The sequence below is a fragment of the Leopardus geoffroyi genome, chromosome B1 (assembly GCF_018350155.1).
Source record: "Leopardus geoffroyi isolate Oge1 chromosome B1, O.geoffroyi_Oge1_pat1.0, whole genome shotgun sequence".
NCBI classification, from domain to species: domain Eukaryota; kingdom Metazoa; phylum Chordata; class Mammalia; order Carnivora; family Felidae; genus Leopardus; species Leopardus geoffroyi.
In genome coordinates this window covers 189,370,806-189,391,362 of record NC_059327.1, presented here as the reverse complement: position 1 = coordinate 189,391,362, position 20,557 = coordinate 189,370,806, and the positions used below count along the sequence as shown (strand labels likewise).

The following is a 20,557-nucleotide window of genomic DNA, read 5'->3' as shown; positions in this document are numbered from 1 at the left end:
AATTAGCTATTACCTGAGCAAAAAAGCTAAGGCTATGGATGACAACAGAAGACGCTGGAAAAGAATGCAGCGGACAGGTTTGCAGGACTTTTTACTATGACAATCCAAATTGCTTTTGGTAGACACATGGGGACATTCATTTTCCTGCAGCATCAGTTTTATTAAAATAATCTGAAGTTTAAAAGCACACCCACTTTCTTTTTTTTTTTTAATTTTTTTAATGTTTATTTATTTTTGAGACAGAGAAAGACAGAGCATGAACGAGGGAGGGTCAGAGAGAGAGGGAGACACAGAATCTGAAGCAGGCTCCAGGCTCTGAGCTGTCAGCACAGAGCCCAACGCGGGGCTCAAACTCATGGACTGTGAGATCATGACCTGAACCGAAGTTGGCCGCTTAACCAACTGAGCCACCCGGGCGCCCCCACACCCACTTTCTTAAAACACGGATGTATTATGTAGAATGCCGTGGCATGCGAATCAGGAAGTTATGGCAGGAAACGAAATTCCACAGCTGGGCCTGTAGGTGGCTTTGGCTCTCTCCCCCGAAGACCCTGGGGCTGGAGTTCACGATCCTTAGCTCTCAGGTTCTAGGGCAGGTGGAGAAAACAATATTTTAAGTGTTCAAGAAACGTGTTAAGTGTTAGGTACAGGGACTAGGGAGAGATTGTGGTGCAGGGAGCTAGGGCTCTGTGCTCTCCTCTGCTCCCTGCACCTCTCATCAGTCCTCAAAGACCCTCCACATGGCGCCCCTTCGCCACCACGCAACTCCAGCCCCCGGCGCCTCGTTGCCAGGACAACCCTCTTCCGCCCGGCGCCTCCGCAGCCTTCCTGCTAAAGGCTTAGAGGACGCTGCGTGCGTCTGACGTCACTGCGCGGCGCGGCCAGATCTGGGGACCGCGCGAAGCCTCGTTTTCCCGAACCCCGGCGGTCGGTGACGCGAGTGGGGTAGTTGGCCGAGCGGGCGCAGGGCGAAAGTGCCAGCCGGAGTGGCGGCCGGCGTGCGCATCGCCGCGGGAGAGAGGCGCGGTAGGATCGGGTACCGGGTGCCGTGGGACAGGGGTGCGGGGATCCAGCCGTGCCGCCCGCGCCGTCTCCGCCCTGCAGGCTTCCGGGCTGGCCTGTCTCTAGGGCCGCCGGACTCGTTGCTAAGGACCTTGAAGCTGCCGAGCGCCGAGAGCGCACCCTTCCTTTCCCGGGGTCAGGCTTTGGCGGAAAGTAGCCCGCCCTTCCTCCTCTCCGCTCCCCGGCTCCTTAAAACAAAACAAAAAAGCCAACCCCCCCCCCCCCAAAACACTCAACTCTGTTTTTCTGGATTTTTTTCCTACACGTCCTCCTGATTTTCCAACTTTGACACCACTCTGTCCCTGAACGGGTCTTAAGTGTTTGGAAGAGTGTGGTGTTAGAGAGGAAGAGGGTAGGAAAATGGAAGAAAATTTAAGACCCTTAATATTGGCCCTGTGGATTTATGGTAAAAAGGGATGGAGATAGGTGGATATTGGGCTCTGTGGCTGCACTCTGGAATTTGAAGGAGCTTTAGAGATGGGTCACGGCTTCTTCAGTGGGATGCCTGTCACTTCTGGAACTTTCTGAACAACGGATGAGAGAGTAGGCAAAAAAGTGGCCTCTGCCCCCTGAGAATTTAGCAAGCCTTTTAGTGCGGTGGTCTCAAAGCGTGGTCCCGGAAGAAAGTGCATATAGGGAAAGAAATAGGATATGTGAGCTGTCCGAAACAATGAAAACCAAAGTATGCTTTTCCTAGCGCTGACACGGATGTCTATGGCCCCTTTCGGATGATCCGCGGCACCTAAGGAGAGGAAAGGGAAAAGGAGGGTTCTGCTGTTGGGGCCCTGCTTGATTTGCTTGCTCTCTGGTATTATGACATAGTGTAGATGTTTGGGTTAAGTGGATTCTAGTGCCTGTTTAGAATCTTTATATTGTTTTGTAAAAGAATGAGAGGTGACTGCGATAATATTTGTAGCACAAAACAGTCCTTACCTTTTCACTTCCTTCCACCATTATTACCTGTACACCACCCTCCGCCTTCAGCGGCTCTTTGAATTCATTCAAAATATAACGCAGCACCTTCTTGGAGGTACCTTTCAGGAACATCTTTTTCACATGAAAGAAGATAGAAATTTAGTTGTTCCTACACAAACTTTTGTAGATTTGGTAGGTAGTGTTGAAAACTATGCATCATGGTTTGATGTGTCCAACTCTGCTCTTTTTGTGTTTGTGGGTAGGATCTTTGTGATGCCTCATTTTCAGCTGTGACAGCTATTACAATTTATGATCAAAAGAAATATTAATTCATTAGTCTTCATCAACATTAAGAGCAATTGTCCCCAATTATAGAGTTGAAGAAACAGAGACACAGATTGATTGATTGATTGATACATACATATATGTATACATATATACAGAAACTTAGATCCTGCTGTTCCCATCAGGAAATTCTCAAAACAGACCTGGCATGATAGTAAATACTTGTTGAATATTCACTGAAGTGCAGTGTTAGGTCGAAATATTTAAAGCCTGGCTTATCTTGACTTAGAATATTATCTGACAAATTTAATGAGCCATTAATTACCATAATTCTGGTAAATGCCTTAAGAATGAAAGTGAAGTGTGATATTGGGAAGTAAGTCATCTGCTGGTAGTAAGATGAGGATATTAGGTGAATGAAAATTGTTCTGTTTATGAAACGATCTTACACTTAATTTATCTTTGCAAGGCACTTGGATGTGGTCACATCATGTTTGAACTATCTTGGGGCTGAGTTAACGGAGTTTTGTCCTCCTTGTGAAGAATTCTAATTTGGCAAGTGGATTAAAATCATCTCATGAGGAATCACTTGCCAAAGCATCAATGTTTATCCTGAAGAAGAGAAAAGGAAGGAGTCTGTGTCTCCAATATTTGAAAAACTCATTTGGAAGTGGAAGAAGACTTCATCTATGTTGCCTTAAAGGAAGATCTTACAGTGTAGTTGAGGAGTAGTTATATGCGTGTGTGTGTGTGTGTGTATGTGTGTGTGTGTGTGTGTATATGTATATATGTGTATATGTGTATATGTGTATATACACACATTTTATTTTTTTTATTTTATTTTATTTATTTTATTTTTTTATTTTATTATTATTATTTTTTAACGTTTATTTATTTTTGAGACAGAGAGAGACAGAGCATGAATGGGGGAGGGTCAGAGAGAGGGAGACACAGAATCTGAAACAGGCTCCAGGCTCTGAGCTGTCAGCACAGAGCCCGATGCGGGGCTCAAACTCACGGACCACGAAATCATGACCTGAGCCGAAGTCGGCCACCTAACCGACTGAGCCACCCAGGCGCCCCAATACACACATATTTTAAACTTTATTTTGAGAGAGAGCATGCACACGTGTGGGGGGAGGGGCAGAGAGAGAAGGAGAGAGAGAATCCCAAGCAGGCTCTGAGAGGAGTCTGCTGTGGTGCTCGAATCCAGGAACTCTGAGATTATGACCTGAGCCGAAATCAGGAGTCCAACACTTACTTGACTGAGCCACCCAGGCACCCCAGGGTAGTTATGTATTTAATAGCAATTCTAAAGGCTTAGAGTGGGAAATGCTCTAGTGGAAGAATGACTAGAGTGCTGTGCAGTGAGGGAGTGGAGTGATCAAGTAGAAATAAGGAGATAGTGCAGAAATCAAGAGTGCCATGGACGTACACATTTGAGAAACAGGAGATCAGGAAAGGCCACATGGAATTTGGACTGGAGCCAGACCTAGAAATACCAGCAGGCAGTTGGGTGTATGAATCCAGGTGCGTGTGGTGGAGGATTGCTTGGTAGACCTAGGAGTTGATGATTAGGCAGAAAATCATCACTGGGAACTAGAGTCTTCCCATTAGCGGAAAAGAGGAAAGCGTGGAAGAGGGAGAAGTGCACCATCGCTGGCTGGTTGAGCAACTTGATATAATGCCTTCTTTACTCCTCAGTAACAGCCTGTATAGGCTTGTATTATCCTCTGCTTTTAAAATGTCTGGAAATCCAGGCTTGGGGAGATTAAATGATCTACCTAATTCATAAACCTGGTAATTGGTAGAGATGAGGGTGTAGACCCAGATCTGAGCCTAAAGCGGCTTCCACCTCATCACACCACATTGATTACATCTGTAAGAAGTGAAGGAAAAGAAGATAGCAGTGCTCTTAAGTCTTTTAGCCTGAGGGACCAGAAAATTGGTGGTACCTTGAATTAACAAGAGGTCCCTAACTTCAGTGTGATAACCGTAGTTTTGGTTATGTTCAGGTTAAGGAGCTTCAGTACCTTGACTAGGAGAGGTCATTATGTCTTGGAAAGTCAGACTTGATATGCAGGTGCTAGCATTTGGGCCTTTGGAAATACAGAGACCAGAGAAGATAGAGACGCCAGGGGATGTGCCAACCTCTTACTCCTTTCAGAAATCCAGTCCGTGTTTTCTGACTATAGCCAGAGGTCTGCAGTTGAGTTTCTAAAAGCTTATTTTGACAGTTTGAATGGGAAAAAATGTTTATTTTATTTATCTTATTTTTTTACATATTGTTTTTCATTTACTGTTATTGATACTGAAGTTGACATAATTTTGTATTTTTTCATTGGTCTTTGGGGTATTTTGCTCCATGCCATATCTTTTTTGTGTGTCTTTTACTATATTATTTACTCTGTTCTGTTTTGGTCTTTATGTTGTTAATGCATCTCTTACTCCCCAAATTCTGAAATCAAGTTGCATTTAACTGCAGGCGTGAAAGGGAAGCAATGCAGAAATCAGAGTGCCACGGAGGCGTTCAGCTGAGAAACAGAGGGGCAGGTACAGAACATTGCTTTTTAAATGAAGAGGTGAATTGGGTTAGTGACACATTCTTTTACACAGATGGATAAGAGTGAACTTTATCTCTTCCACCTCTTTTGTTGTTGTTGATCTTCCGTTTTTTCCAGATAACTGTGATCAAAGGACATCATCGAGCATACAAATAAAACATAGGACTACAGTTCAGCAAGGCAAATCCTCATCATCAACCAGTTCTCCAGAGTCTGCAAGAAAACTTCATCCTCGACCAAGTGATAAACTTAACCCTAAGACAATTAACCCGGTAGGCACAAAAGACAGTCAGGACTGCCTTGTAGGCATTGTTTTGTTTTGTTTTGTTTTGTTACATTTAGGCTAGTGATGAAGGGCATATGGTAATCATGATGAAGAATGGAAATAACGATGATGTAAGTGTGGAAATGAGAAGGTGTCAAAGGGGGAATAACCAGTTGTGGCATATCCTGTCACATTCATGGAGCAGTACTGTAGAGCGTAAGATGAATTGCATATCAGCTTTATTTTTTATTTTCTTTAGTTCTGCTGCTTCCTAATGTCAGTGAGTAAACTTGTATTCAATTGACGTGGGAGGAACCACATGCTTCCATAGTTGCATAAACGTCCCTATTTTGCTTTGATTTATAAATTAGCTCCCCAGGAAATGCCTCTATAGTACCAGCCTCCCTTTGCCTTCTGACAGCAATTTAACCACATTTCACAAATAGGAGATTTACGCGCATGAAAGCGGATAATCGTTAAGTGTGTAGATCACTGAATTATCCAGAAAGTGAGCACACGTGTGCTACAACACCAGGCAGTGTGTGGCCCAACCTTGCGTAGGGTAAGATGATCCTGGTTTCAGCCTTTAAAGGGGATTATGAGAATGGCTGAGACACTGATTTTGATGGCGGGTAAAACATAGAAAGGGTACGATGAACTGGCCACGGGCAGGAGATTTTCTGACTTTCCAAGTGAAAAATTGTGTAAGCATATGTGTTGCTTTGCTTCTTTCTGTAAACTGCACAGGGTCAGAGGAGTGGGACTCCCGGAGAATGCCCTCCTCTCTCCTTGCTCTTGCTTCTTTTTCCCACGTTGAATTGAGAGATTCATGGTGACGCTTCTGTTGTCTTCCTCTCTTTGGGGAAAGAACTTTGTAAAGTAGTAATATTTAGTGGCCCTAACCTTAAATTTTATTACTAATTAAGGAGAGTTTGGGGAAATAATGACTTGGCCTGAGAATAGAGGATATTAGACAAGACCATGTCGAAGATCTGTAAAAGCTACCAAACCAGAGTAAGTCCGTCAGAAGTCAGGACAGAAGTCACCATTAGGGAAAAAGGTGGTTAGTGACTGGGAAGAGGCACGGCAGAGGTTCCTAGGGTGCTGGTCACATTCAGGTTTTCCACACCTGCATGTCGTTACCCCACTGTTTTGGAGAATTCACCGGTCTACGTACCTATAATTTATACACTTTAATGTGTGTAAATTTTGAGCACTTCACTTGGATCAAAAATTACATGTGTTGAAATTCAGTATAGTGAAGTATATTTAATGTTGATTATTTTACACACTAGTTGAAATCTAGTGTGTGATGATATTGTTAAAAACTGAAGGGACTGGGGCGCCTGGGTGGCTCAGTCGGTTAAGCCTCCGACTTCAGCTCAAGTCATGATCTCATGGTCCGTGAGTTCGAGCCCCGCGTCGGGCTCTGGGCTGATGGCTCAGAGCCTGGAGCCTGTTTCCGATTCTGTGTCTCCCTCTCTCTCTGACCCTCCCCCGTTCATGCTCTGTCTCTGTCTGTCTCAAAAATAAATAAACGTTAAAAAAAAAAAAACAAAAAAAAAAACTGAAGGGACTATAGTTTTTTTCATGGTAATGGAATTTTGGTAAAATTTGGTAAAGATTGATAAAATGAACCCACTGGTAGAAAAAAAATTGATAATGTGGGACTTGGAAGATAGAGCTATGATTATCTCTAAAATGAGTTAAAAATTAAAGGAAAAGAATGGAATGGCTTAGAATTTCAATCAGAAATTTTGTCTTGGTGGTTGTTTTGGATATTTAGGGATTATTTACATGATCTGTAGGTCCAAAAAGTAAAATCAGTTCCTAATAGGTAGCAGAACTAAAAAAGTGTTTGTAGTCCTAATTTGTCTTAATTTTTCCCCCCACTTCAACAAACACTTTTTCAAGTTTCCTTATCTGATATCAATCACTTGAAAACAGTTTTTAAAATAAATTTTTCTTAGTAGGAATTGTAATTAAATGAATGAAACATTACTATTTCTGTGAATTATTATGCAGAATGTGGGTTGAACTTTGTAAATGAATCTCCTATTATAGTATTATGTGTCAATGACATTTCCTCTGTGTGTTTTAACTTCAAACATGTGTTTTTCCAGAGGAAAAAAGGCTAATTCTAAACTTATACCCTTAAATGTATTTTTAAATTACTGCAAGTGATTGAAAAATATTTTTATCTAGTTGTATCTTTAAAACAGATTAGTCCATTTATATTTTATAATTTAGACAACTGTATTTTATTTGATTATGTTCAAAGTACTGTGTGATAAAATATTAACTTTTTGTGCCTAAATTCTCTTAAGGATCAACTGTATTGAAATCATGTATGCTGTGATTATTTAAACATTGTGATTGATCATCTCTTAAATGATCTTTGGGAATAGATACAGAGTTAATTTATTCTTTTGTTTTTTAACTTTTTTTTTTTATGTTTATTTATTTATTTATTTATTTTATTTTTTTTTTTCAACGTTTATTTATTTTTGGGACAGAGAGAGACAGAGCATGAACGGGGGAGGGGCAGAGAGAGAGGGAGACACAGAATCGGAAACAGGCTCCAGGCTCTGAGCCATCAGCCCAGAGCCCGACGCGGGGCTCGAACTCACGGACCGCGAGATCGTGACCTGGCTGAAGTCGAACGCTTAACCGACTGCGCCACCCAGGCGCCCCTGATGTTTATTTATTTTTGAGAGAGAGTGCGAGCAGGGGAGGGGCAGAGAGAGAGGGAGACAGAGGATCCTAAGCGGGCTTCGTGCTGAGAGCGGAGAGCCCCATGTGGGGCTTGAACTCACAAACCATGAGATCCTGACATGAGCCAAAGTCGGACACTTAAGTAACAGAGCCACCCAGTCACCCCCAGAATTAATTTATTCTTAATATGTGGACAAACAAAATTGTGAAGTTATATATCTAAGCAAACACATCTGAGCACATGTTTGTGAGAGCCTTGCTCCACCTTCAGCTCTGTCACTCCTGCCTATCGTAAGCCTTTGCTTTTTGTAGAAGCATGAAACCATTTGGGAGAGATTACAGGTTCTGGACCATCCAGACCATCCATATTTGACTGGAGGACAAGTAGGCGATGTGCTGGCGACTGAAGACAATTCTGCTTTCCCTGTACCTAACACTTCTTCCCCATGTAGCCCTCACCTTGAGAGGTCACAGTGGGGGAGGGTAGAAGGATGTATTATCTTTGTTATATTTATTTATGGTGTTCGTATAATAGTATTTGTCTATATTATATATGTGATCCCAGCTCCTTCATGCCCTCTGGAACAAGTTAGGGGTTAAAAAGAAATACACAGTTTGTGGCTGTGGCTGTGGGTCCAGTACTGAGGGGACTGATCGTTTTCCTCAGGTGTGTTGCTGAGTCGAGTGATGCACTTGATACCAGCATCGTGGGTGAAAAGTCAGGATGTCCCTTTGCCTCTGACCTCAGCAGGATTAAAATCGGGCAGGTATCACAGAGTGGAGGTGATGGTATACTTACTGCATTCGTGTCGTCTTTTTCTTTCAGTTTGGTGAACAGTCCCGAGCCCCTTCTGCATTTGCGGCTATTTACTCTAAAGGAGGTATTCCTTGCAGGTAAATCAGTACGGATGATAACTGACCAGATTATTCAAAATAACTGAGTCAAATCAATAACAGTATTTAGTTTAAATGTATTGAAAATTTTATATACTAGGAGGTGGCAGTAAAGGTGACTTATTTACACTTTGGCTGTCGGACTGGGGTAGATCGTGAGACATTGTTGAAGAAAATCATTTCAGTTCCAAAATAGAATTACAAATAGATCTGTAATTTAAGAAATGGAATTAACCAGTTTCTGAAACAATATAAGCATTCATAGCCTCGAGCAAGTTGCAAATAAATAGTCTGAAACTGAAAGTTTACAACTGAATGGAATTGTTTCATTAGTTTTTTGTTGTTGCTGTTGTTTTGAGTTTTTTTAAATGGAGATTATTTTTTCTTATTTTATTTTTTATTTTTTAAAATTTACGCCCAAATTAGTTACCATATAGTGCAACAATGATTTCAGGAGTAGATTCCTTAATGCCCCTTACCCCTTTAGCCCGTCCCCTCTCCCACAACCCCTCCAGCAACCCTCAGTTTGTTTTCCATATTTATGAGTCTCTTCTGTTTTGTACCCCTCCAGGTTTTTATATTATTTTTGTTTCCCTTCCCTTATGTTCATCTGTTGTCTCTTAAAGTCCTTATATGACTGAAGTCATATGATTTTTGTCTTTCTCTGACTAATTTCACTTAGCATAATACCCTGTTTTATTAGTTTTCGAAATGACATTTGAAAAATTTCAAAAAGTTTTATTTATTGAAATTATATTTATTAATGAGTACATACAGTAGTTCTTCCTCACTTTTGATACAGTTTTTGCCACCTTTTGTGATAGACATCAGAAGTGTTTTAAAGAAAACGATATAGTTACTGATAGAATGATACCATTTTAAGATTTCACTACCAAGAAACATTTCTTTCTTCTAAGTGTATCCAGTTTTAGCTGTTCTAGGTGGTGGGAAATGTCATTTTCATTGTGGAAAGAATAACCACGACATTCTTTTTGTTGTTTTCTAAAATTCAAGAAATGTAGTTTTTAATGGTATTTGCAGATTTGGAGAAATGAGCTCAAGAGGCATTCCTCACTTTATTGTTATTATTTTTTTATTTTATTCTGAGTCAAAACCATATTTACATATTCTTACACCCCCCCTCTCCACTCTAAGCAATCATGGTTGCTAAAATTGTAAAAATGTTACCGAGGCCTCTTGCTATTAAGAAAATAACACTAAAAAAGGTGTCATGAAGTTGAGAACATTACAAAAGGGTGAAGAAACATTTGAGCGTCTTGAGTAAGTTCACTGTCATGGTTATGATGAGGGTTCTCTTGATGTATTTATATATCAAAACCAGTATCAAATGTTACACTTCATAACCATGTACAGTTTGTTGCATGTTGGTTATGACTCAGTAAAGCTGTTAATAAAAAAAAAAAAAAATTAAAAAAGCAACAGCAGCAGCAGTGACCAATGCAAGGGGCTACCATTTTGTAACCCTACATGGGCTGTTTCACCTCCTGGCCTGTTTTCTTTTGTGTAACAGAGGGGAAATCTGGCTTGTATTTAGATCATGAGGGTTAAAGAATCTGTGTCTGAAAAATAATGTTCCATATAAAACACGTTACTGTTTCTAATTATCACATTTCTTTGTTTGCACATTGGTAGGTTACCTATTTTGTTATAATTATGACTTAAACATGTCAAGTGTAGCATTTGTGTTAAGACTCACAGATGGCAGCATGCTTGAACTCCCAACACTGTAGGCTGAACACATGTGGAGTTTAGTTTTGCCGCGAAACAGTTTTGCTGAAAGGATAGGAGTGGGGGGTTATAGACTTTGCTGTGTGAGATGCCTTCATAATAACGTTGCAAGCCATGATATTCCTACATGTTACAGAATAGTTCTAATATGATTATGTTCTGGAAAGAGTCTGAATGTGTTAGAGAATTAGTGTTTAATATATAATTACATTGTCCATGTTGCGTTTACCAGTGTTTGTTATTTTAGATTGGTCCATGGTTCAGTGAAACACAGATTGCAGTGGGAATGTCCTCCTGAAAATCTTCCATTTGATCCTCTTCTTATTACTTTAGCAGAGGTATGTGTGATTTCCATTTCTCCTGAGTGTTTATGGAAAAAAACACCTTAAAAACTGTATTAAATGTTATTTCACAACGCATCAGTAAATCTTATTTTATGCTCTTGGAATAAGAGCCAAGCGAAAGTCATTAAAACACCAACGCTCCCTTAGGAACTAATTATGATCAGTATATGTTTATTAGAAACTGATTAATCAGCTTTATAAACAACTTAGTCTACACAGGGATTTGTAGATAAGTAGATGAAATATTCACACTTAATTCCAAAAAAGTACTTGGAATCATATTGAATGAGTCATATCAGGAGAACATCAGTGGTTTAACTTAAACTACATCAGATAGCAATGAGTGGTTGATCTATTTCTATACAACCAGTCATGTTTAACGTGAATGTGATATATTTTTTAGGGAACTGATACTAACTACCTAAACGTCCTTTTGGAAAATTCTCTGGGCTTTTGCCCACCTGTACATTTTAAGTCAAATGTCAGGGAGATCGTTTTTGTAGAGGATTTTAAGAAAATTTTTGATAGATTCCTTATATTTTTTAACATGTCAGGAAAAAGTTGGCAGAGTATTAGCTTCAAGTGGATCAGTGATCTCTTCTGTGAAATTTATTCCCTTAGAGTCACAAGTTGAGAAATGAACTAGCCAGTTGTCTTATGTTTAAGTTACAGATACTTGTCTTTTTTAAGAGTTAGGATCATTTTTGTTGGTTTTTATTTTTCTTAATTTATATCTCTGCTTACAAGATTATTTTGGTTTAATAACAGCATATTTTTATGGGTAGCCTATTTTGAAATTCAGTTTTGATCAAAGTCTTTTAAACTTGGTATTAAAAACTTAAAAATGTATCAATGTTTCATTAGTTTAAAAAATTTTTTGGGGGCACCTGGGTGGCTCAGTCGGTTGAGCGTCGACTTCAGCTCAGGTCACGATCTCACGGTTCGTGAGTTCGAGCCCCGCGTCAGGCTCTGGGCTGATGGCTTGGAGCCTGGAGCCTGCTTCCGATTCTGTGTCTCCCTCTCTCTCTGCCCCTCCCCCGTTCATGCTCTGTCTCTCTCTGTCTCAAAAATAAATAAACATTAAAAAAAAAAATTAAAAAAAAAATTTTTTTTTAAACCTTTTATATATGGTAGCAGACCATTTTTTAGATGAATCACAACTATAGTGACACCTGTGAAAACATGGTCCAATTAGGGGTGCCTGGGTGGCTCAGTTGATTAAACATCCCACTCTTGATTTCGGCTCAGGTCATGATCGCACAGTACGTGAGATCAGATCAGGTCCCGCATCTGGGTCTGGGCTGACCGTGAGGAGCCTGCTTGGGATTCTCTCTCTCTCTTCTGCCTCTCCCCCATGAGCTGGTGCACCTGCCCACTCACTCTCTCTCTCAAAAATAAACATTAAAAAAAAAAAAATGCTCTAGCTAATCACAAAGTGAGGAAGGTGAGGGGAGTTCTTTAATTTGGAGAGTCCCTAAAGGGACTCTGTGTTTAGTCGAGATTACATAAAGTCAGTGCTTTAAATACTTATTTTCCAAACACCAATGCCTTTATTTCTGTGTTGGGTACATTATTAGCATTTCCTTCTACTTATTTAATAATGGAAAAGTGCTGACAGAACCACCACTATGGACATCCACTTCTCTTGACCTGATCCCTCATCTCTACAATGACCAGGAGAGGCACAACCTTAGGGTGATAGAAGCTGTGTTCCAAAGTGGTGCTGCTGTGCTTGGCGGTCCAGGAAAAGAAGTGTTTGATCACTGTTTGGAAGCAGATAGTTTGGTCTAAAGAGCAAATTGGTTGAAAATTAGTATTTTTAGGCATGACTTTGCAGCCAGTTTTACTTATTCACAGATAATAATTAGTCAAATTGATGGAGTATTGCTGTTGCTTTTTTTTGTATTACGTTTTCAAAAAAAGTCAGGTGGCTCTTCTGTCCTGACTCAAAGTGATGGATTAAATCATAAAAGAGTACTATCCAATAGTTTCTGATGCATTTAGGGTGAAAGAAATGATACGGGTTATTTTCATATATATATATTTTTCAGTCTTATTTATTTTTGAGAGAGAGACAGAGTGTGAGCAGGGGAGGAGCGAAGAGAGAGGGAGACACAGAATCTGAAGCAGGCTCCAGGCTGTGAGCTGTCAGCACAGAGCCCAACATGGGGCTTGAACTCATGAACCGTGAGATCATGACCTAAGCCAAAGTCGGACACTCAAGTGACTGAGCCACTCAGGCTCCCCTTCATATTTTTATTTCACATTCCAATGTTAAAAATGACATTTAAAATCTTACAGTGGTTTTCTGTAAGATTTTCATAGGAAACGATGTTTTTTAAATATCTTAATATAAAATATTTAAATATGAAGGAAATACAATATTTTAGAAACTCATTAAACAAGTTGTAAAGTCACTGTAAAGGTAGGAGGTCCAATAATTATAAACCATCATTTTAGGCTGATTTTCTGTGCTTTCAGACAGTATTTGGTAGTACACACAAAATGTTTTCAGTATCCTCGTGAGGGTTTCTTATATATTTTTTCTTTTTTTTATTATTTACCTTTCCTCTCTCTTCCTCTCCCCTTTTATTTTCTTCCTCCCTTTCTTTTTCTTTATTTCCTTTATTTTTCCTTGCTTTTCCGTTTCTTTTTCCTGTTCCTTTAATGTTCAAAATCTTTTCCTTCCTTCCTGTGGGTAGAAATTCTTCCTGTCCCGTGTATGTCCTTTGTTCCACAATTTTTGGGTTTAATTGAAATTGTAATTATTGAAATTTTGAATCATGATTAGGAAAACCATAATAAAACTTGATTTTCATTTAGACTAGTAAGAATTCGATTTTGTTGTTAGTATAACCAGATGCTTAGTAATTCTTTTTTTTTGCTTGTTTTGTTTTGTTTGTTTGTTTTTTGTCTTTGGCAGGGTTTGAGAGAGACTAAACATCCATACACCTTTGTGTCAAAGGAGGGATTTAGAGAATTACTTTTGGTCCAAGGAGCTCCTGAAAAAGCTGTGCCTTTGCTTCCAAGACTGGTTCCTGTGCTAAAGGCGGCTCTGGTATCCTCTATTCCTTTGGACTTTCTGTGGTACATTTAGAATATTTTATGTCTTTTTTTCTTCCAAATTGTATGCAAATGAGTCCTTTACCTGTGATTTTGATGTGCATGCAAAATTAGGCCATGGTTATTCAGGGACAGATGATTACTTACTTGAAGACACCTGTAGAGGATATCCGAAAGGTAAAAGGGGACATTTGCAGTAATTAGAGAAAGTAAGAAACCTCACATCAGCCTTGCTCTTGCTGTGATACAGCTAAGCTAATGTTTCAGTCAAGCCAGAAGTTTATTTTTTTGCTTCTAGATGGTATAACATTAAAGGGTATTTTTTTAGATTCAGGGTTTAGTGGCTTATCTTCTAATTTTGAATGTTCAGTCTTACTTTTTTCTCCACCTGCTTGCCCTTTCTTCTTACTTGTCTTTCTTCTTTCCTTTTCTGTCCCTGTATCCCTGACCGTCTAACCCCCCAGGTACACCTGGATGATGACGTGTTTGCAAGAGGTCTGAATGCTCTCGTGCAGCTAAGTGTCGTCGTTGGTCCTTCTCTGAATGACCATCTGAAACATCTGCTGACAAGTGTAAGTACTGAAAAGATGACAGAGTGCTTGTGTATGCGTATCATGCACTGTCTGTATCTTGTCGTGATCAGTGGCTTCCAGTTAGTCGTTAACAGATTCAGAAATCCTAAAAAAAATCTGATTCTTCTTTTTTTTTTAATGTTTATTTAATTTTGAGAGAGAGAGAGAGAGACAGAGAGAGTGAGAATGAGAGTCGGGGAGGGGACAAAAATTAACAAACAGTACAATGGTCTTATGCCCATGTTGATTAGCATGGATTATAAAGACAGCTCATCCACCCTCCTCTGTAATTGTACATTGCCACAGTCATGTTTTTCATCATTTTCTTTGTTTTTCCTTGTAAGCTTTTTAGTGAATCTGTAAACAGTATTCAGGATGAGACGTTTTCCTGCTATGTGTAGCTTAATCCTTAGGACAGATACACACTGGGATACTGGACAGTTAGAAGGACTCAGGAAACTCAAAAAGCTGTTACACGGTTTCAGTTCATTACAGTGAAGGGCTGCCAAGTAAAATCCACAAAGCAAGGAGGTGCACAGAGCAGAGCCCAGGAAGGACAAAGTGTGGAGTCTCCGGTTGACCTCTCACACTGGAGCTGTTGGACAGCGCTTGCTTCCTCCAGCCAGAAGTGATGTGTGGCAACACAGATGGAGTATTGCCGTCCTGAGAAACTCCCCTCAGCGTGGTGTCCCAGGGTTCATATTAGGGTTCTGTCAAGCAAGCATGACTGGCTGCTTGCATGGTCGACCTTAGTCTCCAGCCTCTTCAGAAGCTGAGCTGAGATCACGTGGCCCAAGGGCCCCATGTAAACAAAGACGCTCTTATCTGGCAGGATCATACCAAGGGCTTAGAGGTTCCCATCTGGGAGCCAGAGACAAGGGCCGATCTTTTCTTTAGGTGGAATTAATCCGTTACTGCACACACTAATAAAAAATTAAAGTCCTTGCTGGAATAACCCACAGCTGGCATTTCTCTGTGTGCATCCTTCTGTAGTTCAGAGTTGAGGCATGTATTTCAGTCATAGTTTCACTGTTTTTTTCTTGGACCAATCCATTTGGAGAGATCCTAGAACTGGATGTTTAACTTCTTACTCTGCAGAGAGACCATACACCCCGGGAACATCTGGCAAAGCCTATAGAGAGTAGGGATGGTAGTGAATCTATCAGGATTGCTATGCTGAGGTTAGGAATAGCGGGAGATGAGTTCCCACCAACACCAGGTGTTTGATGGAGAGAAGACACAGTGGGAATAGACTCTCGAACCTTAATATATGGGAAGCCTTAGGAGAGAAGGAAGAGGATCCTGGCAGGTGTTTGCTTACAACCTTTAGGTCAGCAGGTTGTACCTGACCAGCCACAGGAATTTCACCCTGATATATAAAATGACTTATTTTAGATTGATTACTCCATTCAGACATTCAACATTTTGACAAATCTGTTGCTCTCTGCCCTTCTGTTTTGTGTTCTGTGCCAAGTATTATGCTGGACACTGGAACTATAATGCTGAACTTGTTTTAACAAATATAGTGGTGTCTATTGTATATAAATTTCAATGAGATATTTTCTAAAAGAAGCCTTGGAATCTAAAACAAATTAAGTGGTGTTTGTGTACTTAACTATACGGTAAGGATTCAATGATTTTATTTCTAGTTAGCATACTCCTTAGTGAAGTTTTACTTATGCCTGTGGTGACTATTGCTACTTTTCCGAATCATTCTCCCAATCTTATTTTAAAAGCTTTCCAAGAGACTGAGGGATAAGAAATTCAAAGAGCCCATCACCAGTGCATTACAGAAGCTAGAGCAGCATGGTGGGAGTGTAAGTAAAGCCTTATTCCTTAAGTCATGGGTTTTTGTTTGTTTGCTTCTTTGTTTTTTACTTTTATACTATGAAACTGACTGTATGACATCTATTATTTCAACCACAAGTTATCATGTGGAGTTGATATTTTCATTTGAGACTTTGGAGCTTCCATCTTATGTAGGTCACACGGTTTCTAAGCATTGGGATTCGGACCAGATTGTGTTAACACGGCCGTTCACTTCCTCTGCACTGACTATACCCTCCATGTGGTGCGACTTGACAGGTTTTTTTTCTTTAGTTTGGATGTTCTTGCTTAGACCATTGGAAAATTCAGAAAACAAAAGGATTAACACAGAGAGCTCGTTGAAGAAAGTACTTTTCTTTTTCTTTCATTTCCCATCTTTTCTGTCTAAAAAATTTACAATCTTCCCATCTTCAAAGATTGAAATGAGATTTCCAGATGGCTGCAATATCATGTCTCGAAGTGCATGCTATCTGGAACGTGTGTGCACACGCACACACACAAGGATGAATCAAATTATTCTGACTTGCAAGAATGTGCGGGACTCTCTGGGGGAATCTCATTGTTATATGTGGGGTGTCAAATAACTAGGTTAAGTGAATTTTCATCATTTAAAGCAGTGTTCGCATAATCTAGTCTTGGAAATATTTCTGTAAAGCAGTGATCCTATCTTGTTTTGGAGATTATATGTAATCAGATCCTTTTTTTTTTTTTTTTAAGTTTATTTATTTATTTTGAGAGGTTGGGGATGGGGAGCAGAGAGAGAGAATCCCAAGTAGGTTGCACGCTGTCAGCACAGCATGGCTCAAACTCAAGAATCACAAACTGAGTCGAAATCAAGAGCCAAGCACTCAACCTGCTGAGCCACCCAGGCGCCCCAACATTTAATCGGATCTTAATGATAGCTTTGCATGGGACTGTTTTAACATTGCAGAACTTAGTTTCATTGCAGCTACTTCCTAAAGGAATTATAAAGGAAATTTGTGTGATCATATATAGTTTTAAAATGTCAGATACGTTAGTTTAAGCTTTGTCTAAGTTACCTAATTTGACCAATTACAGTGACTTTTAAAATTGATTATATTCGTTCCGTGATGAATGCCTAGAATAAAGTTTAGGTGGAGCAGGTAAGTCCCTAGACTACTAGGTAACGGATTTCTTTATTGCATGTGGAGGATTAGCATTCAGACACCTTGTTGAGAGGTACAGAACCATCCCCTAGCCAATCCAGTGTCCTCAGCAGAAGGGAACTTCTTTTTGTTTATAGATGTGCTTCTGAGAATTGGAATGCAAAATAATTTGCCAATTCCTCCCTTGTGAAATGCAAGTAAACGGATGCTAAATAATGATGATACAGCTTCCAATCTGAAACTCTCCCCGGCTGGTTTACACACATCCTGTGGAATCGGGCAAGAAGAAAGGGGCAGGCCCAGCATGTTAGATTTCATGAATAGGTGTGCGGAGGAGGGCATAGTTTTCGAGTAAATAAACTTCAGACAGAACACACGAGATTTGGAGGAGAACACAGAGGGGTGTACCTGCGCAGCCCGGAGCTCCCGAGGCGGGCAGCGAGGGAGCTCCGCTTGTTGCCACACGATGTCATTGTTTTGAATCTTGCTAATACAGGGTAAAAAAAGATTTTGAAGTTAAGTATTGTTTACTGCTTCAGACTTTTTCTCTTCTTGTTTTCGACTTCTACTATCTTACATAATATTTCAATAATTTGATAATATTGGATCAGAGATTTTCTGTTGGTGTGCTATTAAAAATTGGCCTAATTACCATTATGCTTTTGCTTTCATACTTTGTAATCCTCCCTGAAATTAACAAGTGCTCTTCTTTGTCTTCAAAAACCAAATGTTTATATATCTTTCTCCTTCTCTAAATAGTAGAGATGAGTCTTTAAAATTTTTTTTAATGTTTACTTATTTTTGAGAGAGACAGAGACAGAATGCGAGTGGGTTAGGGGCAGAGAGAGAGGGAGACACAGAATCCGAAGCAGGCTCCAGGCTCCGAGCTGTCAGCACAGAGCCCGACGCGGGGCTCGAACTCACGAGCCACGAGATCATGACCTGAGCCGAAGTCAGCTGCTCAGCCGACTGAGCCACTCAGGCGCCCCAGTAGAGATGAGTCTTTAAAAGAATCTTCTCAGTATTACAGTTTCTCGTTTCTTGGGGCTTGTGTGTGCCACAGTGATGGAAACATTCAGCTTCAGGGCAGACAGGAAAGTGAGTTATAGTCACAGTGTCATTTTCTTAAAACCAATCAGTTGACTACCTGCCTTAAGTTGCAGTTGGTTCACTCTCAACCTTGATAGAATTTTCATCCTAAGTCATAGGCACATCTGTCTTGGAAAAGGTACGTACTTGCACACACCCCAGTCTTTATCGAACACGTGGGAAGTGATTACCTGTCAGGTACTCAGTTTGAGTACTTTTTACACATCGTATCCATTTAATCATCACTGCAGCCCTCAGGGGTAGAATTTGTCGTTATCCCCCTTTAAAGACCTAGAAACTGAGGCTCAAAGAAAGAACTAGCCCCAGATTTGACAGTGAAGCGACTGGCAGCAGCTGGATTCATACACTGGTGATCTGGTTCCTAACTAAGTCTCCAGTTAAACATTTTTTTAAACAGAGGACAACCTATACTGTATTCAACTCAGAAAAAATGTTACACTTCTCATTCCATCATTCTGTTCTCATTCCATTTGGTCTGAGTGTTGGACACTTCTTTAGGCTTGTTCCTACAGGTGTAATTAATGCCTGTTAGGGAACCCTGCATGATACTAATGAAGCTACGTTTTTTTCTGTTGACAGGGAAGCCTTATCATCATCAAATCTAAAATTCCAACATATTGTTCCATATGCTGTTGAAGAAAGGAGCCCACAAAAATCTCCTTACTTCCTGGTGACAGGTGTGAAATGCTGGCCATGGGCACCTATGGTACCTTTTCAGATTCACTTCAGGTTGTTCTTTTGTAAATCACAGCCACCATTCATTCCTTACTAGTTTAAGATGAGTAAACCTAGTTCCACTGAATCATAATAAAAGTTACTCATCAACAAGAAAGAATGGTCAGTGATGGGGAGTTGTTCAAAACAGTTCTACAGTAGTATAATTTTGTGGGGTCGGTTTTTCATATATTTACAGCTTAGTGCAAACAACCATTACTGGGTTTATAGTAGATGCATTTGTATTTATTTTCTAATGCTTTGTATTTATAATATCCCTTTCACACTCAGTTTGTAGCTGTGTGCTTATTTTTAGACATTTTGTCATTTTGTCATTTATCAAAGCTATGGAAATTTAAAGTATGGATAAACATTTGTGAGTTCACTTTTAATTATTGTCTGTACATATGCATCTTATGATGTAGAATCCTTGGAAAAAGTCCATGCCAGAATATTCTAGTTTAAGAATTTTTTTTTACATGTGTAAATTCTCTTGTAAGTATGTTGTTTATTACAACTTATTAAAACTGCCTAAACTTTAGGTGTTGGGTTTTATTTAAGTAAATGTCATCTTTGTATCCCGTAGTCTGAAAATACCGAAGATACTCATGTCATGAAGATCTTTAGAAATTAAAATCTGAAAACATTTAAATGCACTCCGTGATTTTGTCGTGCCTGCTTATGTTTAACCATTAATTAAAAAAGCTTTTAAAACATACTTTATAGGCATAGCCCTCAGTGATGGTGTCGTAGATGCTGACCCTGGATCGCTCTACAAGAGAAAGGAATGGAGTGAGAAATAGAAAACCAGAGTACGACTTCCCATCCTGAGGGCAAGAAGAGGCTGTGGGGACATGAGTAGCCACCACACCGAATCCAAAGCAGATTTTCTTTGGGAGGGATGAAGATTGGGGATCACTCCTTTCTGCAGGAGCAGCCGTCTTCGGTCTCAGCAGCATCGGAGACCACCCTCTCGCTCCTTCTCTCAAATACACGGAGTAACCTCTTTGCAGTTCTCACCTCAGATACAGTCTCACAGCTGGGATGTCAAGGAACACAAGTGATTTCTAAGGAGTCATAAGTGCAGAAATGCCCATCGCCCCTCAGAGCTCTGGCCCTTCCCGGTTCCCCCGTCTGGGATACTCTTTCCTCAGGTCTCTGCTCCCGTCATGTCCGCGGACCACATGAGCTAAAACACCCGCCGGCCCCCTGGTCTTGCTTTTACTCTTCTTCATCGCACCCAGCCCCACCCTGAGGCAAGCGTGCACACGACCCGACGGTGCCAAAAGAAGGACATGATATTTTCAATCTGGTACTTAACGCTTGTTGGAATAAATACCTGCAACATGGA

The 20,557-nt window shown here is 40.2% G+C and overlaps 1 protein-coding gene across 6 annotated transcripts; it reads left to right on the top strand.

The window, feature by feature from the left end:
• Window positions 1–862: 862 nt before the first annotated feature.
• PACRGL (parkin coregulated like) lies at window positions 863–20,557 on the top strand. 6 transcript variants are annotated; one of them, XR_006711546.1, is made up of 11 exons: window positions 863–1,026; window positions 2,732–2,977; window positions 4,748–4,815; window positions 4,944–5,098; window positions 8,633–8,700; window positions 10,697–10,787; window positions 13,717–13,851; window positions 14,321–14,428; window positions 16,165–16,245; window positions 19,072–19,198; window positions 19,933–20,557. XR_006711546.1 is itself a non-coding variant. In XM_045474401.1 (11 exons), the coding sequence occupies exons 3-10, from the start codon at window positions 4,764–4,766 to the stop codon at window positions 19,126–19,128; spliced, it is 747 nt and encodes a 248-aa protein (XP_045330357.1). In that variant the 5' UTR covers window positions 863–1,026; window positions 2,732–2,977; window positions 4,748–4,763; the 3' UTR covers window positions 19,129–19,169; window positions 19,933–20,557. The 6 variants fall into 6 exon arrangements, 5 of the variants coding, with proteins under 5 accessions (XP_045330357.1, XP_045330353.1, XP_045330356.1 ...); XM_045474401.1 differs by having other exon boundaries at window positions 19,072–19,169; XM_045474397.1 differs by lacking the exon at window positions 19,933–20,557 and having other exon boundaries at window positions 2,732–2,979; window positions 19,072–19,862.

Excerpts from the sequence above, each read along its gene's own strand:
- PACRGL (XM_045474401.1), top strand. The coding sequence starts at position 4,764 with ATGCAGAAATCAGAGTGCCACGGAGGCGTTCAGCTGAGAAACAGAGGG. Across the intron at positions 4,816-4,943 it reads GCTGAGAAACAGAGGGGCAG|ATAACTGTGATCAAAGGACA; the intron begins GTACAGAACATT and ends CGTTTTTTCCAG. Across the intron at positions 10,788-13,716 it reads TTCTTATTACTTTAGCAGAG|GGTTTGAGAGAGACTAAACA; the intron begins GTATGTGTGATT and ends TGTCTTTGGCAG.